At 42.6% G+C, this 23,599-nt stretch overlaps 1 protein-coding gene across 1 annotated transcript in view; it reads left to right on the forward strand.

Annotated features, from left to right (window-relative positions):
* The window catches only part of LOC141080538 (myeloperoxidase-like), a 29,131-nt gene that overhangs the window by 1,490 nt on the left and 4,042 nt on the right, over positions 1-23,599 (forward strand). The window contains exons 3-13 of the mRNA XM_073565804.1: positions 2,465-2,558; positions 4,398-4,573; positions 6,608-6,728; positions 7,926-8,055; positions 9,021-9,227; positions 10,526-10,847; positions 11,324-11,484; positions 12,831-13,083; positions 16,520-16,690; positions 20,438-20,675; positions 23,250-23,461. Coding sequence (XP_073421905.1) covers positions 2,465-2,558; positions 4,398-4,573; positions 6,608-6,728; positions 7,926-8,055; positions 9,021-9,227; positions 10,526-10,847; positions 11,324-11,484; positions 12,831-13,083; positions 16,520-16,690; positions 20,438-20,675; positions 23,250-23,461 — 2,085 coding nt within the window. The remainder of the gene's footprint in view (positions 1-2,464; positions 2,559-4,397; positions 4,574-6,607; positions 6,729-7,925; positions 8,056-9,020; positions 9,228-10,525; positions 10,848-11,323; positions 11,485-12,830; positions 13,084-16,519; positions 16,691-20,437; positions 20,676-23,249; positions 23,462-23,599) is intronic.

Consider the following 23,599-nt stretch of genomic DNA (forward strand, 5'->3'; position numbering starts at 1 on the left):
AGCTGATCTGATTGACAGAGGCTTGCCACCTAATAATGATGACGATTGGAGATCTGGGGTTTCAGATTGGGATTTAAGACAGCCGACTCCCTCTATCCCTGCTGCTGATTTTCTTCCTGTGACTCCTGAGGTCTGATGTCTCCTGCTCTGTCCCTGCATGGTTCAGCTAAGTGGTTCATTTGCTATTCTGTTTGCATTTGATCTGGTTTTGTCTATTTCTGCTTTGTGCGGGCCAGCTCCGACTGGGGCTGTGCTGAATCACCGCCCATATGTTACAGCTTGTGCCAGTTTGTTTTGTCCCCTGTTATATTGGTCTCTTTTGCTTTGCTTTCAGAATATATCAGAGTGCTGATATAGTGGGGGCGAAGTCGTGCGACTTCAGTATTTTTTGTGCATCAGACGTGTTGGACTTTTTGCAGGGTTTTTGCGTGATTGCAGACAGTGTCTTTCCTGTCCTGTCTTGTCAGTGTGGGCCTCATCATTTGCTCAGTCTATTTTCCTGCCTGCGTTTGTGTTTTCATCTTGTCTCACCGACAATATATGTTTGGGGGCTATCTATTCCTTTTGGGTCTGCTCTGGGGCAGTTTAGATTTCCCCTTTCTTGCTTTAGGCTTAGTTAGCTCTCCGGCTGTGCCGAGGCGTCTAGGCTCATTGTAGGTACACTCCACGGCTACTGCTTGTTGTGTGGATAGGATCAGGGGTCTGCAATCCGCTTAGTTACCAGCCTCGCTGGTTTTCTGTTGCTTAACCTGGGCCTGCTATCCTCCTCGGTGACCCATTCATAACATCTATCTATCTATCCCATATCTATCTATCTATCTATCTGTTACCTATTTATCTGATCTATCATCTATCTATCCGATATCTATCTACGGTATCTATCTGTTATCTATCTATCTATTTATCTGATCTATCTATCTATCATTCTAGCTAGCTAGCTATATCCCCTATCTATCAGTCTGTCTATCTATAGATCTATCTCTCTATCTATCTTATAACTATTTATTGATCCTGCTCTTCTGATGTAAATGATGAACACCAGGTTTATAGTTTATATTGTACGTGAAAAAAATGCACACAATGGTAACAGTGAGTAAAAATATAGTCATAGAAAAAGAATACAAGTGTTTGGCACAGCGGGTAACAGTAATATTTAAATGTTATGTGCCCAATTTAATTGGTGACATTTATAAGAATGAAAATGACATTCTCCTGGTGATTTTAACATTTGGTGTTTTATTTTTCCTTTTGTTAATGTGAATAGTGGAAAAACGTGATTGTGGCAATTAATGTATTTGTCCAATATTATATTGCATATAATATTATTGCAGTCTATTGTGCTTTCCTATACATTTAAAGGGTTCCTGTCATGTAAAAACTATATTAACCTGCAGATATGGAACTAGTGTGTAGGTTAATAGCATTCTGAACCTGTACTGAGAGCCCCGCTGCCAGGAGGAAATTAACTTTATTCCTCCTGGTGGTAGGCTTGTGTTTTCAGTCACAGGGGTGGGCCGGCATTGATTCAGTCACCGCTCAGTGCATAGTCAGCTGCAGCTGAAACCACACCCTTGGCACTAAGTGAAGCTGGGGGCGCAGTTACAGCTGCCGCTCGCTATGCACTGAGTGGTGACTGAGTCTACGCTTGTCCATCCCTATGACTGAAAGCCCTAGCCTACTGGGAGGAATAAAGTTAATTTCCTCCAGGCAGCAGGGCTCTCAGTGCGGGCACCGGGCAGGTTTAGAACGCTTCTAGCCTGCAGATTAACCCCATATCTGCAGGCAAATATTGTTTTTTTTTTTTTTTTTTTACATAACAGGTTACCTTTAATTAAAATGCATGCAGATGCATACTGTCCAGAGGCCATAATGACATACATTTAGCCTTTGTGTGGTGAATCAGGAGCGTAAAACTATGAGCTGGGAGATTATTCATTCTGCTAAGTGCACAAACTCAATGTGCACTACTGACACGTAGCTTAAGAGCTCATTCAGTTTTTCACTTACAAGTTCTATTCGTGTTTGTGCCCATTATACTACATAGTACTATTCACATATCCATGTCTTTCTTTTTTGTAGTAGACCGAGAGGTCTGCACCAAAACAAGGGGAGATGTCCGATTTTGATCTGAGTCACGGATCTAACTCACTAATGCATGAATGACATTACTCAGATGCCATCTGTGTGCAGTCTGTGTGCTGCCCGATTTTCATATTTGTTTAATAGGTGAAGCTTGAGAGGGGGAAAAAAGGAAATCTGATTGCAAAATATGACACATGATCAAATACTGATGAAAACCTCACCCAAAATAATAGGTTCATTTTATTCCATTTGAGAAAAATCCCTGACATCTGAATGAGCCCTAACACTGGCTGTACATACATGACCTAGGCACAGTATTTACTGATCTTGTCGTCTTCATTCCTCATTGAATCATATAATTTCATATATTTCTACCACCCAGATGGAGTGGAGGAGCTGGATAATAATCTTATTCTCAGCTCAGTCAGCGAAGCCAAGAAGCTGGTAGATACGGCCTACAAGCGCACCCGGGATGTGTAAGTCCTGCAGATAGAAAACTACATATCATTGCATTATATTCCTATGTGGCATCATTTCTGTTGTTGGCAAGAATAGAACTACAAGTCTAAAGCCCCTAGTCATAAGGGAAAAAATGGTTATGTCTACAGAGTCTTAGGCTGGAGTCACACACAACCATTAAAAAAAGGTCCCATTTTAACGGTCCGAAATCGCACAAAGGTATCTTAACCATTGATCCGTTTTTGATGCGATTTTTTTTAATTGATGCGATTTTAATCGCATGTAAGGATCCGTTTGACATCCGTCTGGCGAGATTTTCTCGCAGGATAGCTAAATGGACATATAATGGAGCCCAATGACAGGTTTCCGCACACAAACAAATGAATAGATCTAGACACATATATATATATTTTATACATGTCATAGAGGCACATTAATATATATATTACAAATTCATACAGTTCTTCATAGCAGAATAGCCGCTGAAACATTTGCCGGCTTTTGTATAATCATTCTCCTGCCCGACATGAAATGACACATGGTTTACATACAGTTAACCATTTCATTTCATGTTTTTTTTGTTATGTCTATCACTATTAATTAGATGAGGGTTTGTGGTTAAAATTTTTGACTTGTAGGGGTTAATTTAAGGGGTTAATTCGTTATATTAAATTGCGGGGACTCCCGCTGATGTCACTGAGGCTGCAGGGAGTCCCCGTAATTTCATACAACGAATTAACCCCTTAAATTAACCCCTACAACTCCAAAATTTTACCCACAAACCCTCATCTAATTAATTGTGATAGACATAACAAAAAAAACATGAAATGAAATGGTTAACTATATGTAAACCATGTGTCATTTCATGTCGGGCAGGAGAATAATTATACAAAAGCCGGCAAATGTTTCTGGCTATTCTGCTATGATGAACTGTATGAATTTATAATATATATTAATGTGTCTCTATGACATGTATAAAATATATATATGTATATATATATATATATATGTGTCTAGATCTATTCATTCTTTATTTAACCGGTCTCTGTGATTTTACTGTATTGGAAGAATTGCCGGCTTTTGCTAAAGGACACCGGGTGCGATTTTATCGCAAGTCACACATCTAGTCCGTTTTTAGTCCCATTTTTTATCGCCCCCATAGACTTGTATTGTCGAATACGATCCGAAAATCGGTGAGAATCGCAGCATGCTGCAATTGTCTCGGTCCGAGGATCGGATCCGATCAAAAATCGCATGATGGGAGCTGCCCCATAGAATAACATTGGGACGAATGCAATGCGATTTTTTATCGCATTGCATTCGTCCGATTTAATCGCCAGTGTGACCCCGGCCTTAGGGTTAATTATTTTGACCGCATAGCGGACATATTTTCAAGTCCGCATTATGGCCACAATTTGTGGACCATCTGCAGGTCTCCTGAGTCCTGACCCAAATGAACACAATCATAGGCCTATGATGCTGTGAGTTCAGGTTAGGCGCCGGTGTCACACTTGCGTGAGTTTCTCGCCTCAATACCCGGCACTGCCACCGGCACTCGGGACCGGAGTGTGTGGCTGCATATATTTCTATGGAGCTGAACGCTCCGGTCCTGAGTGCCGGGTATTGAAGCGAGAAACTCGTGTGAGTTTCTCACATTGCAGTTGCAAGTGGGACACCAGCCTTAGTAGGATCTCGGATGTTCATTGTTAATATAGAAAAGGATATATGGAATTGGTCACACTTCTCCTGAGTGATTGTTGTGGTTTTACTCGCTAACGCTATGTTTTGTATCATTACATAAGGCTGCTATGTTATTATCAGTAGGTGTATGCTGACTGAATGTCTTGTACTTTAAGCCTTAAAGAGCGTCTTAAGAAAAGGACCATGACTCCATCTGACGTCATGACTTACTTCAAGCAGCCTGTGGCAACAAGCAGAACACACATCCGAGCCGCTGATTACATAGAGACCACGCTTGATCTTCTGACCGAGAAGGTGCAAAGCGTCTACAGTCGTCCCTTCAACATCTCAGGTACCAGAGAGGAGGGCAATGTGAGGTCAGCTAAAGATCAGGTATTGTAAAGCCTGAGGAACACAAGTTGTCGGCTCATTAGGAACTGATGATGAGTAAATGCTCAATGTAAAATATTGACCCTTTTCCCAGGTAGCACATTTTGCATTTTTGTGCAAGAAGGATTGAGGTTTCACTGTTTTCAATAGCAGTCTCTTACTCCCCTAATATAATTCTCTCAGGGGTCCAGAAAGCCGAAACCTATGATGTTTTTCTACAAGGTCCTCACACTTCAGCTCAGACAAGACACTGTTCACATTCGGACATACCATATATCTGTTCTGTTCAAGGAACAAACAAAATAAGTGTTCCTCAGTTCTGGAAGTAGGAGAGGGGCCTCACTGATTGTTATAGGATCTGTTTAGTATCTGTTATTTTAGAATGGAAAAAAAGTCTTACATGCAGAATTTATAGCTTTGTTCTAAAAAAACTGCAACAACCACTATAAGGATCAGTTGGCCTCCTCTGTTTCCATTTGCGTGACTGTTGATCACTTACGGTACCCCATTTGTCTGATCCAAAAACAGTACAGATATGTGGAAGGTCTGGACAGACGTGAGCACCGCCTAACTTTTCTGTCAGTGCCTGCAACTTACACGCTGTAGACAGAATAACAGACTCCTGTACACCACATAAGCGCCTATTGTCACATCTCATTTATTAGACATATACGCATTTTCAGAATACCTAAAGCTGAGCACAATTTATGCTGCCATGGGCAAATATTCAATATGGACCCATGCCCTCTTACCCTCCTTTTATAACTAATCCCCCGCCTGTTTCTATTTACATATCCTACTTAGTATGGCGTCACCTAGAGCTCAGTTTGTACAGCAATGTGCAGGTCCATCCGATGAGCTGAATGATGAAAGACACACATGCTCAGTCACTCTCGCCACAGCCATGTCTCTGCATGGTGATTGTTCACTGCAAAGCAGCAACAGAAATAATTTGCAGGGAAAGAGAATCACTGCTATATCGACTCCTCTGCAGTGAGCAGTTAATTAGTATACAAACAACTGGATATGAGAAGAGCGACTGAGCATGTGTGTCCTTCAGCACTCTCACTTAGCAGGCAGACCTGCATATTGCTAGAACCCTTTGAACATTAGGTGATGACATACCATGTAAAAAAGGAAAACTGTCAGTACATCTTCACATATGGGATTAGTGGTATGGCTGTACAGGCTCTTGTCTCCCAATACAAATTATGCCTTTTTTGCAAAGTGCCAGTGCACTTGGAGGCAGCAATCTAAGTGCTTCGGCACCCCCCCAATGCACTTCCAGCCTGATTTCCACAGGACTCTCTAGACCAGACATCAGATTGCCACTACCTCCATATGTAAAAATGTGCTGGCGGGTTCCATTTCACACTATATAAGTTGCAAATATAATTAATTAGTTTAATGGTCTATAAAGTGCATGTGATATATAATGGTGGGCCCAACCCCTTTGTGGCCCATATAAAGGCATTTTAACTGAATGTCAGAAACTGAGTGGAATTACTCTGTAATAATAAGCACATTGAAAATATTGAGTGTTCACCATTACTTTTACATCATACATTAATTTCTCAAGCATCCATTCTTAGTATTCATTACAAAGACCGCTATTGACATTAGACTTTATTATCATACTTAAAGGGGTTGTCCAGGATTGGAAAAACATGTCTGCTTGGTCTGTGACAGTACTACCTTTGACTGTGGGTTGAGTCTAGTGTTGTCACCCAGCTCCAGGGAAGTGAATAGAGCTGAGGTGCAATACCAGACACAACCTACTGACAAGGATGGTGCTGTTTTTCTAACCGTAGACAAACCTTTTTGTGTGTTGACCAAACCTACTGTTGAGTTCCAGATCCCACACAAGCCACTTTAATTTATTTATTTTTTTCAGTAAATCTGTCTGTTAATCTGGAATGTTTGATAGTCTGGCATCTGATGGGCCCTGTAACTAGCACTTTATATGTGTTACATCAAATTATCATGTGTTTCACAGACCTGCTGACGGCCAACCAGATAGACATGTTGCATAAGGTTTCTGGATATGCTTTCCTACATCTTCCAAAAAATTGTCAACAAAGTCGTTATCGTACCTTCACAGGAGAGTGCAATAACAGGTGAGAAGAAGGCTTAAAGGCTGTCCACCTAGAAAGCCATTTGGTAATGTTCTGATGTATCAGTGACCAGCCCCGGAGGAAGTAGGGTACTCAATGCCGGGCTCGTTGATTTCAATGGGAGATGTCACAGTGGCAGTGATCCGGTCCGTGGCCTCAGGCAGTCAATGTAAAAGGGGTAGAGTGATAAAGTTATTGAGATGATTCTTGACGCCACCTGTGGTTTCTGGTCAGTTTGACCAGCGCTGCAGGGTAGCTTCTCTAGGACAGATGGTGTAGTGATGTTGAAGCTCCCCACAGGTAGAGCTGTAGTCCCAGTGCAGTAGTAATAGGTGTTGAGGGAGAGGTTGCAGTGTTAGGCACAGAGATGTAGCAGTGCTGAAGGGGTTGCAGGAAGAAGGCAATGACACAACAGGGTGCAGTTTCCTTTACCTTTACTGTGCTTTGTCAGTGCAGTCCAGGATCCAGATCACAGATGGAACAGGAGTTGATTAGCCTGGAAGCAGCTTAGGAATCTCTCTATGCAGATGGGTTGTGTAGTCTCCATCCTTGCGCTTATCCGAGGTACTTGCAGTACTGAGTTACACTGAAGTCCCCCTTGCTTGCTCGTTTTAGAACGCCCCTCGTATGGCAGGCAGCCGTAGCCTCCTATCTCTTCTGGCTCACACACGTTACTGCTGTGGCTCCGAGTCTTAGTTGGGAACAGAGCATTTACAGCCTTCTGTTCCTCCGGTTTCTCCTGCAGGACCATCAGCATCCATACAACTTTGGATACCGGACTCCGAACCATGCGCTTGAAGCCAGAAATGGGCCTGAATTCCCCTCAATCCTCCAGCTCCTCTTTTCCACATCCACACACTTTGCCCTCCTCACAGAACTGACTTAACTTCCCCTTCCCGGCCCCCAGAGATCAGCTCCTCCCCCAGTTTGGTTCAGAGCTCCCCCTGCTGGCCTGGAGTGGGAACTGTACTGTGTGTTGTTTTTAACTGATAGAGAGACCCTTCGTTGTTTCCAAGCATGACATCACCCTCCCTAGGAGGAAGGTAATGCCACTGTGGCAACAATACTCCTGGGGCGCCACATCAGCAATGAAAATTAGGTAACGAGGGACATTGAGGGTCCACTGTGGCACAGGCAAGAACAGAACAAATGTCAATATACAGGATGCGTTTTGAATAATGCTGACATTTGCTTCTTCAGGAAGTTTCCAAACTTTGGAGTTTCCAATAGGCCGTACACACGCCTGCTACCAGCTCAGTATGAAGATGGCAGAGGGCTCCCTAAAGGTTGGACAGAAGATCGTAGAATCAATGGTTTCCGTTTACCTCTGGTGAGTATACAGACTCGGTGGTTAAGGTCATGTAGGCTTGTGACAAATGCAGCAGTAGGCCACCAGACTAATCTTCTGATGTGTCTATAGGAAGTGTCAGGAGGTACATTTTGTTTACGCTTTATGAAAAAATTAAATGGTCACTATGTTCAGACAAAGTGACCCCATTTAAGAGGTAACATGATAAATAGACATTAGGTGCCCCCCTTTAGTCTAACTTGCCCTCCACTGCCTGTTCTGAAGTGTAATCCGTCTTACAAAAGTTACACTGAGGCGGATGACAGCTACAAGGAGAGGATCTTTGTCTCTCCGTAGAAGGGAAGCAGGTATTCAGTTTGGGGCAGGCAAGCCATTAGGGTATGTGCACACACAGTTTTTTGTCTCTGCGGATTTTGTAGAGAAAACCACAGGTAAATCCGCAGGACAAAGACCTGCGGTTTATCTGCGGTTTTTCTGCGGTTTTGCCCTGCGGTTTTACACCTCATAATGGATGAGGTGTAAAACTGCAGCGTTTCTGCACCAAACAATTGACATGCTGCGTTTTTTTCCGCGCGGTTTTGCTGCGGTTTTCAAAACGCAGCATGTGCACAGCTTTTTTTTATTTCCATCGGAAATAAAGGTACTGTACAACGCAGCAGAATCTGCTGTGGACCCGCAGGTGCAGAAACTCTGCGGAAACGCAGCAGAAACCGCAAAGTGTGCACATACCCTTAGTAGTCAATAGCTTCAAGTGAGGGAAAGGATGTTCCAGTACCTATAATGCAAGAAGAATGAAGATGAAGTGTTTGGGGATTAGATTGTTCCTGAACTTATTACATTGCTTAGTTTTAACTTGTGTTCGAAGGCAATAATAGAAAATCTATACATTAAGGAAAAAGCTCTTCCATCGATAAAGTTTGTCTTACTGATAATTTTGTAATGCTGCCTACATTTCCTACTTTTGACGCAGTTCTGTTGTATTTCAGGCAAGAGCTGTGTCGAATCAGATTATCCGATTCCCAGAGAGAGAACAGACCCTGGACAAACAACGGTCTCTCATGTTCATGCAGTGGGGACAGTGGATTGATCATGACCTTGATCTGGCACCAGAAACACCATCAAGATCAACCTTTATAAGAGGCATCGACTGTGATCACAGCTGCGCTCGGGAGCTACCCTGCTACCCCCTAAGGGTAACCTTTTGTTAAATTTATCTTTGGTGTATATTAGTAATGTATATTGGTAATAAATGAAAATGGAGTCAACAAGAATAAAAAAAACTACAAGAAGAATAGACTACGTAGGGATAATGCATTGATGACGAATGCTGACGACTCTTTACCAGCACAGACATGAACAGCCAATTAGATCACTGTGCTGGTTTGTGGTCACACCGCATGTTGGCACTCCTTTCAGCTGAGTTGTGACCGCTACATGTTTCTGCCCAAGGATCCATTTCCACCAATGATCACTGATCTGCTACATGTTTGTAGTCATTTAATATCCTGTTTTCCCAGATAGATCGGCAATAGATCGTTCAGTGCACATAACTGTTTTCATCTGCAGCACAGGACCTGTTTACACAGGATGATGAGCTGCCGAGAATGATGATCTTTTGTGCGACCTAAGCGATTATTTCAACTAACAAATAAGGAACACCTATTCACGATAATCGTGCAGTGTAGATGCCCCTTTAAAAAAAATGCATGTAAATGTAGCTGCATCAATCCAAAAATAAATCACAATCGGAGCTGCTGCATGAATAGGACAAGTCCAACAACCTGGATGATGAAAGAGCAACTATTTAATAAATATATTCACCAACAAGGATTAAAATGCACTTATTCATGAAAATCTAAAGATCCGCCACCTCGTGGGAAACACTGATGTATGGTTTGACCAAGGGTTTCGCCTCAGCAAAAATGGTTTCTTCAGGGGTTTGTTCAGTGTTCGAGCAATCAGTTATTTCAATACTCATTGCGTCACCCAAAATACATAACCACAACACATATCCATAGTTATACAATATGGCACATTAATCACATATACAGTATGCTGGTCTTATAAATAGACAAAAATGACATTCCACGCTGAAGACCCCAGAGGGTGTAATGATCCATTAATGATTTCATGTGAATTGGGCAGAGAATAAACAATGATTCACTTGATAATCGCACTATGAAAATTTACCTCCGCACCTAATGTTTTTTTTTGGGGGGGGGTTAATTTACATTTGGTGCAGTTATCACGCAATTAAAGTATTTTTTTGCAACCTTTTGCCAAACTCCATGTGAACATAGCCATAGGAAAGGCCCATTTACATTGGTTTGTACTGAAATCCATGGTCTTATCCTACCATTGTGCTAACATCTTGAGGTTCTTCTACTTCATAGCAGAAATGTAGTAAATTACATTATTATCCGTCATCATTATACAATATAAGCAGGCAAAGAAATGTGAATGAAATTCTATTGTGTGCTTAACTCCGCAGATCCCGCCAAATGACCCTCGTATATCTAACCGCAGTGACTGTATCCCCCTTTTCCGCTCAAGTCCTGCTTTTCAGCAAGGTTCACCCATACGTGAACAAATGAACATCCTCACATCCTACGTTGACGCCAGTCAAGTATACGGGAGCACCAATAAATTGGCCAGAATGCTGCGTAACAATGACAATCAACTGGGTCTCATGGCTGTTAATAACAACTTCTCTGATAATGGCCGCCCCTACCTACCTTTTAGTACAAATGGAATGGAAGAAGATTTCTGCCAGCAGACTAATAAGTCATCTGGTCTCCCGTGCTTCTTAGCCGGTAAGTGGTGACTTATAAAAGTACTGTCTATCAATTATATGATAACTTTCTGCTATTTTCTTGACTAAGGGATCCTTGTGATGTGTGTGATCCATTATTATTTTTGTGGATAAGTTCTGGGCCCATTCCAATCACTGTGCCATTTCACGTTGCCTTTTTTTTTTGCGGACCGGTTGTCCCCCTAAAAGAGGTTGGATCAAATTCACCAATGTAAGTCAATTGTCCCGTGATAAGAAAAAAAAAACAATGGACAGAATATCCATGTGCTCTCTGTATTTTACTTTTAAATGGATATTAGAAGTTAAGAATTTTCTTTTTTTCATATAAGATAAATGGATGCAACAAGTATGGTAACAACTGACACACAGGCCAAAAATGGGTGCAGAACACCGAGAAGAACACCGACCGTTTTTCACATATAAGAAAAAAAATGACGTGCGAAAAAGGCCTAAATTCCAGAGGCTTTTTCACTTTAGGTGATGGTCGTGTCAGTGAGCAGCCAGGTTTAACTGCATTTCACACACTCTTTGTGAGAGAGCATAACCGTATAGCTGGAGTGCTACGTAGGATGAACCCAAGATGGAGCGGCGAAACACTATTCCAAGAGACCAGGAAAATAATTGGCGCCATTTCACAGGTGAGGCTTTCTGTATTTCTGGACACTATAGGCATTGTGTACAATAACCTTGGACAACATGCTGCTGTTCTGTTACGCTAAAACACTATTTCCATACACATTGTCAGAAGGAACATGTGTCATAGAAAATGAACAGAGGTACGGAAGTGTATCTCAAATTGGATTCCCATGAGGGGGAATCCTCTGAGTGCTATCCATGCCCAGTGCCCAGCCTTTTAATTAGAGGTTGTGACTTTATATCGCTATCCAGGTGAATATAAAGAGGACATGTCACTCGCCATAAATAAGATTTCTTTTTAATGCTTGTAAATGCCGCTGTTCTCCTGAATCTGGCACTGTTTTTCGTTTCTGTGCCTCTCTGTTGCCAAGTTATGGCCCTCTCTTTCTTGTATGCAAATCTAGTCTTTTTAGCCAAGTAGGTTTGGTCCTAAAAAGACTCTCATATAAAAGAGTTGGGGACCACTTCCAGACGTCTTCAAAAAAACTAGATTTGCTCTCAAGAGCAGAGAGTCTCAGGAATAAAGGAAAAACTACATCAGATTCAGGAGAACTATGTTTTTGTAGCATATTTCTTGAAAAATTCTGATCGAAAAGAATTCCATCCAGACAACCAAACAATATTTACAGAGATTACAGCCTAAATGTGACTGTCAAGTTTAGGATACAGCACCTGCTAAACAGTTTGTATATTTCTGTGTACACTGTTCATAGGCAGAAAGCTGCCCATCAGAGGTGGGATTAGGCAGAGCTCATGAATTCCATAAATGGAAACAAGTTTACTGGTCCTCTAGTGATAATTTCCTGTTGATAAAAGTCATTTTCTGAAAACGACACCAAACATCCCAATGAGTGACACACTGCATGAATCAGGGTCTCTATCCCTACATTGTTACTCTCAGATTATTTGGCAAAAAACCTGGTGACAGATTCCTTTTAAAAGAATCTCTACAAACAAGCCTTGCACTTTTTTACACACCCAGTTCTAAAAAGACAGCGCAGCACATGGTTGCATCACCGATGGCATACATCTGCTGCTTGTCTGAAAGGTAGGTCCGTTCATTAGAATGAACACGTTCGGTCCAAAATTGAGATCGCAGCAGAACACGTAGTAGGAGTATCAATCTACCAATAAAGACAGACATGTGAAGACTGTAATGTGTCCATGTGTAGCCATCTGAAAAATGGATAACACATGTATGACAAAGATGGACATGTAAATTAGGCCTAAAATACGTTATTATTTTGTTTTGCATGGGAAAGATGTAAAGAAATGGTTTTCTTCCTCCAAATGAATTTTAACTAATAGGTTATTGTATTTTTTTTAAATTTTATTTACATATTTACAGAAAATAAACTACAAGGATTGGCTTCCCCTACTGTTGGGTTCCTCTATGTCTCGAGTGCTTCCTCAATACCGTAATTACAATGAATCGGTGAATCCGGGAGCATCTAATGTGTTCAGCTTGGTCTTCCGTATGGGTCACACAATGATTCAGCCATTTATTTATCGATTGGTGGATAACTACAAGACCTCACCACGGCTGCCTCCGGTCCCTCTGCACCTTACATTCTTCAATACATGGAGAGTTGTGAGAGAAGGTACTGAAATATACTTTGGATTTTAAAGCAAAACCAAAAACATGGGCTAGCCCACCTGTTGGTACAAGTGTAATATGTAGGTGCAATTTCACACTTTGGTCATAAACAGGCAAATATATCTTAGAATAAAAACAAAGAACCTGCAATGAACAACATACCCTGCAGTAAGTAGATAGTAGCAATATTTGTAAAAAAAAATAGCATACTTAATTGACATTTTTTTCATTAAAAAAGCATAAAATCCATCCCACCACAATGAAGTGTACCTAATCAGTATGGTCCCTAACTCCAGTAATAAACCTCACTATATGCCAGCAGGCTTCAAAATAGACGAGGGCAGAGAAGGACCTGTGTCTGATTGTGTTTTACACCTATTACATACTTTGGATTTTATGTTTGATCATTTCTTATTTTCCTACTGAAATATACAATATTATTTGGAACAGTATTTCTCACTGTTTCTAAGCAAAGTTATCTAAAGTTTTGATCTGTTCTGATCCTATAAACAGCAAAATTTAGAAGAACTGGGGAAGTATGAGGGCTGGGCAAATGGGTATAAGGTTAGGAAGGTTGTGGAAATTTGTGATAGATCGTGGATGGGAGATAGAACTGACTGTGAAGATGTAATGACGAGGACCAGGATTTGGAGAGATATCACCGGCAGTGAGGAGGAGCAGAGAAAGTGTTAGTAGGTGGAGCGGGAGAGGGGATGAGGTAGTCATCTGTGTTTGGAGACACAGGATTTTATGTTGCAGAACAGTTCTGAGGAGGAAGTGAGATGGCTGGGGAGGTTGAAGGGAGAAATAGCCAGCTCATTACTTGGTGTAGGCATTAGAGGGGTTAGTAGGGAGTGAATCACTATGGGGGTTGCGGTGGAAACAAACAGTAACATTGTTTACTGTGTCTATGTATCCAGTTACCTTCAGTTCCAATTCTGGTCTAATTCATTGCAATACACTTAGGTGATGCACTGAGCAAACTGACATCTATGCAGACTTCTAAATCCCCTGTCACACACAGCGATCTCGGTAGCGAGATCGCTGCTGAGTCGCAAGTTTTGTGACGCAACAGCGATCTCACCAGCGAGATCGCTGTGTGTGACAATTACCAGCGACCGGCCCCCCTGCCGGGTATCGCTGATCATCCTGGAATGGCATGTGGCAGGCGGGACACCAACGACCAGTGAGCTGGCGCTGGTAACTAAGGTACACATCGGGTTTCTAAGTGCCGCGCGCCACTTAGAAACCCGATGTGTACCTTGGTTACCAGCTCCCTGCACCAGCGCGCTGGTAACTAAGGTACACAGTGGCTAACGAAGTGACGTGCATCGCTTGTTACCCGTGTGTGTCGTTGGTGCTGATTGCTGGTGAGATCTGCCTGTTTGGCAGCTCACCAGCGATCATGTAGCGGCACACCAGCGATCCTCACAAAGTCATATCGTTGTCGGGATCGCTGGTGCGTTGCTATGTGTGACGGGGCCTTTAGTCACAATATATTTGCTTTCAAATGCATTCTGGTGTGAAACAAAGGAGAGAGGCCTGTACTCATCTTGGTCAGATAATTAAGGCTGAGCCAGATAAAGGATACATCACAGGCACAGTAAACAATTTTAGACGTGTTCTTTAAAATTCCTCAACAGGGGGTGATCTTTATGATGGTGGGTGATTAAAGGAACATGGCTTTCATTGAAATGTGTCTGAATTTTGCCACTTGAATTTCTTAATAAACCAAAATAAGCCAACTAACAGATGGTGTAAACCTACACTTGAGTTTTTTAAGGTGCGCCAAATTTGTCATTCAGAATAAACCAGTTTGATAAATTTGGCAAATTTTAAGACTCTAATTCAGTAAATAAAGCTCCATAGTGTTTACATTTTAGTTAACATAAAAAGGTGTCTATACCTTCCATACATATGCCAGAATTACACATATTTTCCTAGCATATTATTAAAACAGATACCTGTGTTGTAGGAAGTGTCATTACTGTAAACTGTAAAGCGCTGCGGAATATGTTAGCGCTATATAAAAATAAAGATTATTATTATTATTATTATTACTGTGGCCTGGAGTTAGTTTGTTAAGATGTAGTATAGGTCACAGCAGCCACTCAGCATTCAGAAAGGTAGGATGTATAACAGTGTGAACTGTCTCTTATTACCTCAGCACTTCTGGTTTCTTGAATATTAGATCAGATAAACAGAGTGAACAGCACTGTGAGCAGCCTCCTTTTACCTTAACACTACTACCTTCAGTATTAGATTAGATAAACAGGGCGTACAAGAGTGTGAACATCATCTTATTAATTCAGCTCCCCTGTTTTTTTCCAGTATTGCATAAAAAATATAGAATTTACAGCAGTGTGAGCAGTCTACTCTTACCTCAGCACACCTGGTATCTCCAGTATTACATCAGAAATACAGGATGAACAACAGTTTAAGCAGCATCTTCTGACCTCAGCACCCCTGGTATCTCCAGTTTTAGATCAGAAATTAAAAATGGGCAGCAGTGTTAGCAGCTCCTTCTTACCACAGCACGAGTGGTCCTTGTACTAGATCAGAAGACATGGACAGCAGTGTGAGCAGCCTCTTCTTACATTAGTACCTCTGGTATCTCCAATATAAAATCAGATAGATAAGGTGGACAGCAGTGTGAGCAGCCTCTTCATACATCAGCAACCCTGGTATCCCCAGTGTTAGATACAGGGTGGACAACAGCGAGAGCTGTCTGTGTTTACCTCAGTACCTCTGGTATCTCCAGTATTGGATCAGAATATTATCCACTTAGAGCACATTGTCCTAAACATTAAGGGAGGGGTGGGGAGCTTCCTACTGTACATGCTCAAAGGTCCTCTTCCCATTAATATTCTAGGACAGGATTCTGTCAGTGTAACAAGACGGGGACTATTTTAATGTTATGTGGTGACTGCCTCACTAAACTAACAACTGTGATTTGCTAATGAATGGTATTTAGGAATTCGAAAATGTGGCTACTTAAAAGGACAGAAACATATATGTACCTATGGCCTTCTACTGTATAAAGCTTGAATTGTGAAAATCTAACTTAGATATGTCTTTAAGGCCTTATTCAGGTGAACAATCACTTACCTATTCAATCCGTGTTAGTTATAGCTAGAACACGTTTTTTTTAATTTGAGTCACAGATTAAAATCACCCATACAAGTCTATGGGTCCAGGAAACATCTGTGTGCAATCTGTATGCTGTCTGATTTCAACATTGTAATGGACAGGAAAAGGTTCACAATATTTATTTTTTGCATATAAAAAAATCAGTGATGAAACACCGATGGTAAAATCTCACACACTGACCAAACAATGATGATTATCAGTTTGTGTTTTTATGTATGAGCATAACCTTTGATGTCTGAATAAGGCCTAAACTATATATTTCACATTCACAACTCTCCTTGCTATTACAGGTGGCATTGACCCTCTACTTCGAGGCCTTATGGCAAATCAAGCAAAGCTGAACAGGCAAAACCAGATTTTGGTTGATGAACTCCGAGAACATCTGTTTGAGCTGTTCAAACGTCTTGGCCTTGATTTGGGAGCCATCAACTTGCAGCGTGGACGAGATCATGGTTTACCAGGTAATTGAATTGGCATGATGCTTATGTGTGTGTCTATATATATATATATATATATATATATATATATTCAGACAATGTAAAAAACATATAGCCAGCTCACCATAAAGGAGTTCCTCTTAATGCAATAGTCGGTGTTCACCTTATATTCTGCACGGATCCAGGCAGGGAGTATGCCCCAACAATTTGAAATAGGACCGTGAAGAAGGCACATAGTGCTGAAACATGTAGTCCCTTGCTGGAATGTTACCAATTGTTTGGAGTTCCTCATATATTTTTTATATGATTTAATGGATAAATAAAGAAGAAGATTTTATAACTCTGGTGAACTTTCATCTTTTTGCTGGATCCCAATTCTCTTATATTTCTATATATATATATATATATATATATATATACAGTTAGGTCCATATATATTTGGACAGAGACGACATTTTTCTAATTTTGGTTCTAGACATTACCACAATGAATTTTAAACAAAACAATTCAGATGCAGTTGAAGTTCAGACTTTCAGCTTTCATTTCAGGGTATCCACATTAAAATTGGATGAAGGGTTTAGGAGTTTCAGCTCCTTAACATGTGCCACCCTGTTTTTAAAGGGACCAAAAGTAATTGGACAATTGACTCCAAGGCTATTTCACGGACAGGTGTGGGCAAACCCTTCGTTATGTCATTCTCAATTAAGCAGATAAAAGGCCTGGAGGTGATTTGAGGTGTGGTGCTTGTGTAGGTATGTGAGCAGACTGGGGGGGGTGACCCCTTTCTTCGCTGCGAACAGACTGAGACGGAGACTGAAGTGTGTCCAACAGGTCCTCTTTATTGGCCGTCCTCTTGACGACCGCAGCAACATACAGCAGCAGCTAGACACTCTCTGCACACAGGCCCGGGTATCTTCGCTTCCTTCTTACTTCTGTATGACGGCCCTCACGGCTCTTTCACTGCAGTTGCCCTAGGCCTATCCACTACAGCGCTTCGCCTGCCCGAGTCCGCCCGTCTTGTGGTACCCCCAGGCTCTCTCAGTCTGCGGCTCTCTCTCTCTGTCTGTGGCTTCTCTTGTCTCTCCGTCTGCGGCTTCTCCTTTCAGTGTCACCCCCCTGACTGTCTCAGATGCCAGTCCCTTCTGGAGCTTCAGCACTGTACTTGTCTACTCTTCTCCTCAGCTCCTCTCCCTGGACTGACTGCTTCTAGAACTCTCTACCTGCTTTTTATCCCCCTCCTTGAGGATTCCTCCCAGAGTTCCTACAACCCCGCCCCCCATGACTGTGCGGTCTTGTAGCCATAAGTGTTGTGAATTCGCTTTCTGGCCTACCTCTGGTTACTAGTGAAGGTAGTGGAGCTGGTAATATTGACAGAGGGGTCGCGAGTTCTCTTTCTGGGCACCCTCTGGTGGTTACTGGAGGTAATGGAGCTGATCTAATTAACAGAGGCCTGCCACCTGATAATGAGGAGGATGACTGGAGATCTGGAGTTTCTGACTGGATTTAAGACAGCTGAGTCCCTCTATCCCTGCTGGTGATTTTTTCCTGCCTCCTGAGGTCTTAGTTTCCAGCTCAGTCCCTGCATGCTCAGCTAAGTGTTATTTTGATATTGTTCACATTTGATCTGGTTTTGTCTATTTCAGTTTTTTTGTGGTCAGCCAGCTCCGGCTAGGGCTGTGCTGAATTTTCATCCTTATGTTACTGCTTGTGCCAGTTTGTTTTTGTCCCTTATTAGATTGGTCTCTTTTTGCTCTGCTTTCAGAATATACCAGAGTGCTGATATAGTGGGCGAAGTCTAGTGACTTCAGTATTTTTCTATCAGACGTGTTGGGCATTTTTTGCAGGGTTTTTTGCGTGATTGCAGACAGAGGCTTTCCTTTCTTGTCCTGTCTAGTTAGTGTGGGCCCCATTGTATGCTCAGTCTATTTTCCTACCTGCATTTGTGTTTTCATCTTTTCTCACCGACGATATATGTTTGGGGGCTATCTATTCTTTTGGGGTCTGCTCTGGGGCAGTTTAGATTTCCCCTTTCTTGCTTTAGGCTTATTTAGTTCTCTGGCTGTGTTGAGGCGTCTAGGATCATTGTGGCTGGGGCCCCTCAGGGTCCGATTTTGTGGGTGGGGCCCCTCAGGGTCCGATTTTGTGGGTGGGGCCCCTTAGGGTCTGATTTTGTGGGCGGAGCCCCTCGGTGTCCAATTTGGTGGGCAGGTCACTCTTGGTCCGATTTGGTGGGCGGGGCCACTCTGGGTCTGATTTGGTGGGCGGGGCCCCTCAGGGTCCGATTTGGTGGGCGGGGCCCCTCTGGGTCCGATTTGGTGGGCGGGGCCCCTCTGGGTCTGATTTGGTGGGCGGGGCCACTCTGGGTCTGATTTGGTGGGCGGGGCCCCTTAGGGTCCGAATTTGGGGAATGGGGCCACTCTGGGTCCGATTTGGAGGCTAGGGTGGCTCAGCCTACGATTTGTAGGCCAGGGTCGATCAGCCTCCGATTTGGAGGCCGGGGTGGCTCAGCCTCCGATTTGGAGCCTGGGGTAACTCAGCTTTCGATTTGGCGCATCGGCCCTTTAGGACTCATTTCGGTGCGCCGGCCCTTTAAGAATCACTTGGCGCATCGGCCCTTTAAGAGCCAGTTTGGCTCACTGGGCTTCTAAATCCACTTTGGCGCACATTCTCTCTCAGGGGCATGCGTCATGTGATGAAGCTAGATTTGCATTTGTGCTGTGGGTTTCACTTGAAAAGCTGATATTATCTGCCAGAAACTCTGTCCTGGAGGGGTCATGTGAAGTTCGTAGGCGTTGGCATAGTAACTGGGTCTGCCTGCGCATATCAATGAGCTTAAAGGGAATCTGTCACCCCTTTTTTGAGATATCATATAATGATATCATTCAATTGTGTGTCACATAAGGATTCTCTTAGTGCTTTTGCTTCCCCCTGACCCCGCACCTTTCATGCATAAATACCTTTTTTATATCGGTTCAGATGTATGTAAATTGCCGCTGTCCGGTCCGATGGGCGGGGCTTATTCAACTGCTCTCCCCCTCCCTGTCTTGCTCTACGCATTTTTTCTTGTGTAGAGCAAGACAGGGAGGGGGGGAGCAGTTGAATAAGCCCCGCCCATCGGACCGGACCGTGGCAGTTTACATACATCTGAACCGATATAAAAAAGGTATTTATGCATGAAAGGTGCGGGGTCAGGGGGAAGCAAAAGTACTAAGAGAATCCTTATGTGACACACAATTGAATGATATCATTATATGATATCTCAAAAAAGGGGTGACAGATTCCCTTTAACTGCCATTTGAATCGCCTCAGGGCATGTTTTGTCTGTGGCAACATTTCCCCATTGAAATGCATTGAGGAAAATGTTTTTTTCAAACGCAAATTGCGCAAAAACTACAAATCCGATCGACACGAACATTACTTAGCACACCTCTCGTAGACGCTGGCTTCGAAACGACACCTCAACTGTCTGTGTGTGTAGCGGTTCGGGCCGCATTAATTGCGGAAAATCAACTGAATAATAATAATAAGAAGAAGAAGCAGAAGAAGAAGAAGTTAGCAGCGTTCGGATTACATGATACTGCTTTCTTCAAGCACTATAAATATAAGAAATCAGATTACAATATGTTGCTTGAACCTAGAGGTTCAAACACCATAATAATAATGTTTATTCTGAATGTTCTTTCTATAACAGCCGGTCATATCTCCACTATCATCATTTACTGGACGGGGGTTATATGCATTGTCTTACACATTGTCTCCCTATTTTTGTAGGATACAATGCATGGAGAAGATTTTGTGGACTTTCTGAGCCCAGTAATGTAGCTGAACTGGCACAGGTCTTGAGAAACAGAAAACTAGCTGAACAATTCATGTCCCTTTATGGCACACCGAGAAATATTGACATCTGGATAGGAGCTGTTGCCGAACCTCTCCTACCAAACGCCCGAGTTGGGGAACTGTTATCTTGTTTAATTGGGAACCAGTTCCGCAGAACTCGTGATGGAGACAGGTGAGTACAACTGGAAACATTAGATGGCATCTACACTTGTGTTGTGAGAAAAACAAATTACACCTCTGCAACTCCTATAACCCTGCTGTCTACATGTGGAAATGCAATAATGTGGAAAACTAAGTACACCCTCTTTGAATTTTATGGTGTTATGTATCGGTAATATAATAAGAAGAATAATCTGGTTCTGAGAAGGTTTTAAAATTAGGTAAATGTGACCTCTGATGAACAACATGACATGAAAAATGAGATTGTGTCATTGATTATCTAACAATAACTTAGGTACACCCTTGCTGCTTCCATAACAATTAGGGTGTGTGCACACGCTGCGGAATCCGCTGCGGATTAATCCGCACGGATTTTGCAAAAACCGCAGATAATCCGCAGGTCCAAAGACCTGCGGATTATCTGCGGTTTTGCCTGCGGTTTGGTCCTGCGGATTCACTATCTCCACAATGGTGGAGATAAGAACCCGCAGCGGTTTCCGCAGAAAGAATTGACATGCAATTCTTTCTGCGGATTCAAAACCGCAGCAAATCCGCGCGGATTTTTCCGCAGTGTCGGCACAGCGGTTTTTTATTCCCATTCATTTGAATGGTACTGTACACTGCAGCTAAAACTGCTGCGGGTCCGCAGCGGCCAAAAACGCTGCGGAAACGCAGCGGAATCCGCAGCGTGTGCACGCAGCCTAAAGGAGGTAAGTAGCAGCCAGGTGCTGCTAATCCGCTGGCCTTGACAAACTGATCATCGAGAAGAGTGACCAAGCTCTATAGAAGAAGATTTGGTACTATGCATGTCTGGAGCATTCAGGAATATTTTAGAACCATGCCAAGGAGGAAAGACATTGGCATTGATTTTAGAGACAAAATTTTTGCTGTCCATTAATCTGGGGTTATAAGGCCAGTTCCAGACAATTTGGATGCTTTCATTCTAACGACGCAGATAATTCAGATGTTGTTCATCTGATGTTCTTTTTACCTAATTTCATGGCCTTCTAAGGAGAAGATATTTTTTTTCTTATGTTCCAAAAACTCATGGAATTCAATAAAGGAGTATTTAATTTTTCTCATGACTTTCCACGTGTGGACAACAGAAATATAGGGGTCGCAGAGGTAACAGTTACATACCGTACATGTTTTAATTTCTATGAAGACCCAAAAACCCTAATGTCACATTAAATGCCATCATTACTAAATAGAACATGCTAGGTAGGGGCCCTGTACAGATTTTGCATAGGGACTTAGGGTACTATCACACTTAGCGATGTACCAGCGATCCCGACCAGCGATATGACGCGGTCAGGATCGCTGGTACATCGCTAAGTGGTCGCTAGTGAGCTGCCACACAGGCAGATCTCACTAGCGACATCGCTGGGGACGGGGGTCGCTACTTACCTGTCAGACGAGGCGATCCTGACGTCCTCCCGCCCGGCTCCACGCCTCGCTCGTCGTCACAGCAGGAAGCGCCGCAGGAAGCTGACGACGAGAAACGGTCCAGCCTGTTCTCACGCGATCAGCGATAACCAGCGGGGGAGCCGGTCGGAGGTAAGTATCAGACACAGGAATATCGCTAGCAATATCACTATAACGTCACTAGTTATAGCAATATTGCTAGCGATATCTCTTAGTGTGACATGCCCTTTAGACACATCTTGTTTTGCTTCTGGATTGGAAATAGCCTTTTTCAGAGAGGAAGAGCACTTGAACGCTACCTATTGAGGATAGCAATCCAAAAAGTCAATATTGACCCTTTAATGAGCACTGTCACATGAATTAAGATAAGAAACCAAACCAGACACTCCATTTTTCAGGCACATGTTTTGGGGTGTTTGCCCCTCATCAGTGAAAAACAGGACGTCTGATTTGGCTAGGTGAGAGGTCTGTGACAGTTCTAAGGGGTAATGTTTATACTTTTGGAGAATACCAAGCTGGTGTAAGAACTTATAGGCCATGCAATGCTCCTTTGGGAATTTAAAAATGCCAATAACCTCTTGAGAGGAAAAAGACTTGAACTCTGCCGCCACCTATTGGATGTATCAATCCTAAAAGTCAATGTCAACCCTTTAGCAAGTCTCACTACATGACTTATGATACAAAGCCAAACCAGACAATTCTTTTGCAGATGTTTTTTTCCAGTGTCTTTGCCCCTAATCAGTACAAAGTGAGAGGTCTGATTTGGCTTGGTGGAAGGCTTTTGACAGGGTGTGTCCAGACGAAATTGCTTTCTACTACAAGTGTTCCAAAGCTGATAAATCAATATTCATTTCTTGTCAACTTTAAGGGATGCACCATGGAAAATTGGTCCCATCACCACTTTTCAGGTCACTGCTTTCCATAAGGCGTCAGTGGTGCGCAGGGGATTTGCCAGCTCTTACAAGAATCTGGGAGCCTCACAGACGTTCCAAGAGAGTTGGGAGTTATTAAAAAAAGTGACAATAGTGCGTAGTATCCAGATCACTGCTTTTCTGCATTATCGTAGGTGTAGAGAGCCTGAGAACATCACATATGATTCTCCAAAGCAAAAGTCAAAATTAAGTGCTAATCATTAACAAACATTTCACTTATTTTTTTTCAGATTTTACTATGAAAGACCGACTGAGTTTACAATTGCTCAGAAGAGAGCTATCGATAGAGCGACAATGTCTCACATCATCTGTGACAACACCGCTATCTCCCAAGTTCCTCGCAATGTGTTTTTAGCAAATACCTTTCCAGGGAATTTTGTTAGTTGCTCACAGATTCCCTCTTTGGATCTGAGTCCTTGGAGAAGGAGGAAGAGCGGATCAGGTACGAGCTTCATTATATAAATGCCAATAACTTGTCAATCACACAGACCTTTTAGTTACATTTTTGTCCTCCTTCACCGCCAATGTTTTCTATGCTGCCTGTATGCCACTGACACGTGTAATAGACAAAGGGGTTGTC

The sequence above is a fragment of the Dendrobates tinctorius genome, unplaced genomic scaffold (assembly GCF_039654945.1).
Source record: "Dendrobates tinctorius isolate UK_male_01 unplaced genomic scaffold, ASM3965494v1 ptg000016l, whole genome shotgun sequence".
Lineage (NCBI taxonomy): Eukaryota > Metazoa > Chordata > Amphibia > Anura > Dendrobatidae > Dendrobates > Dendrobates tinctorius.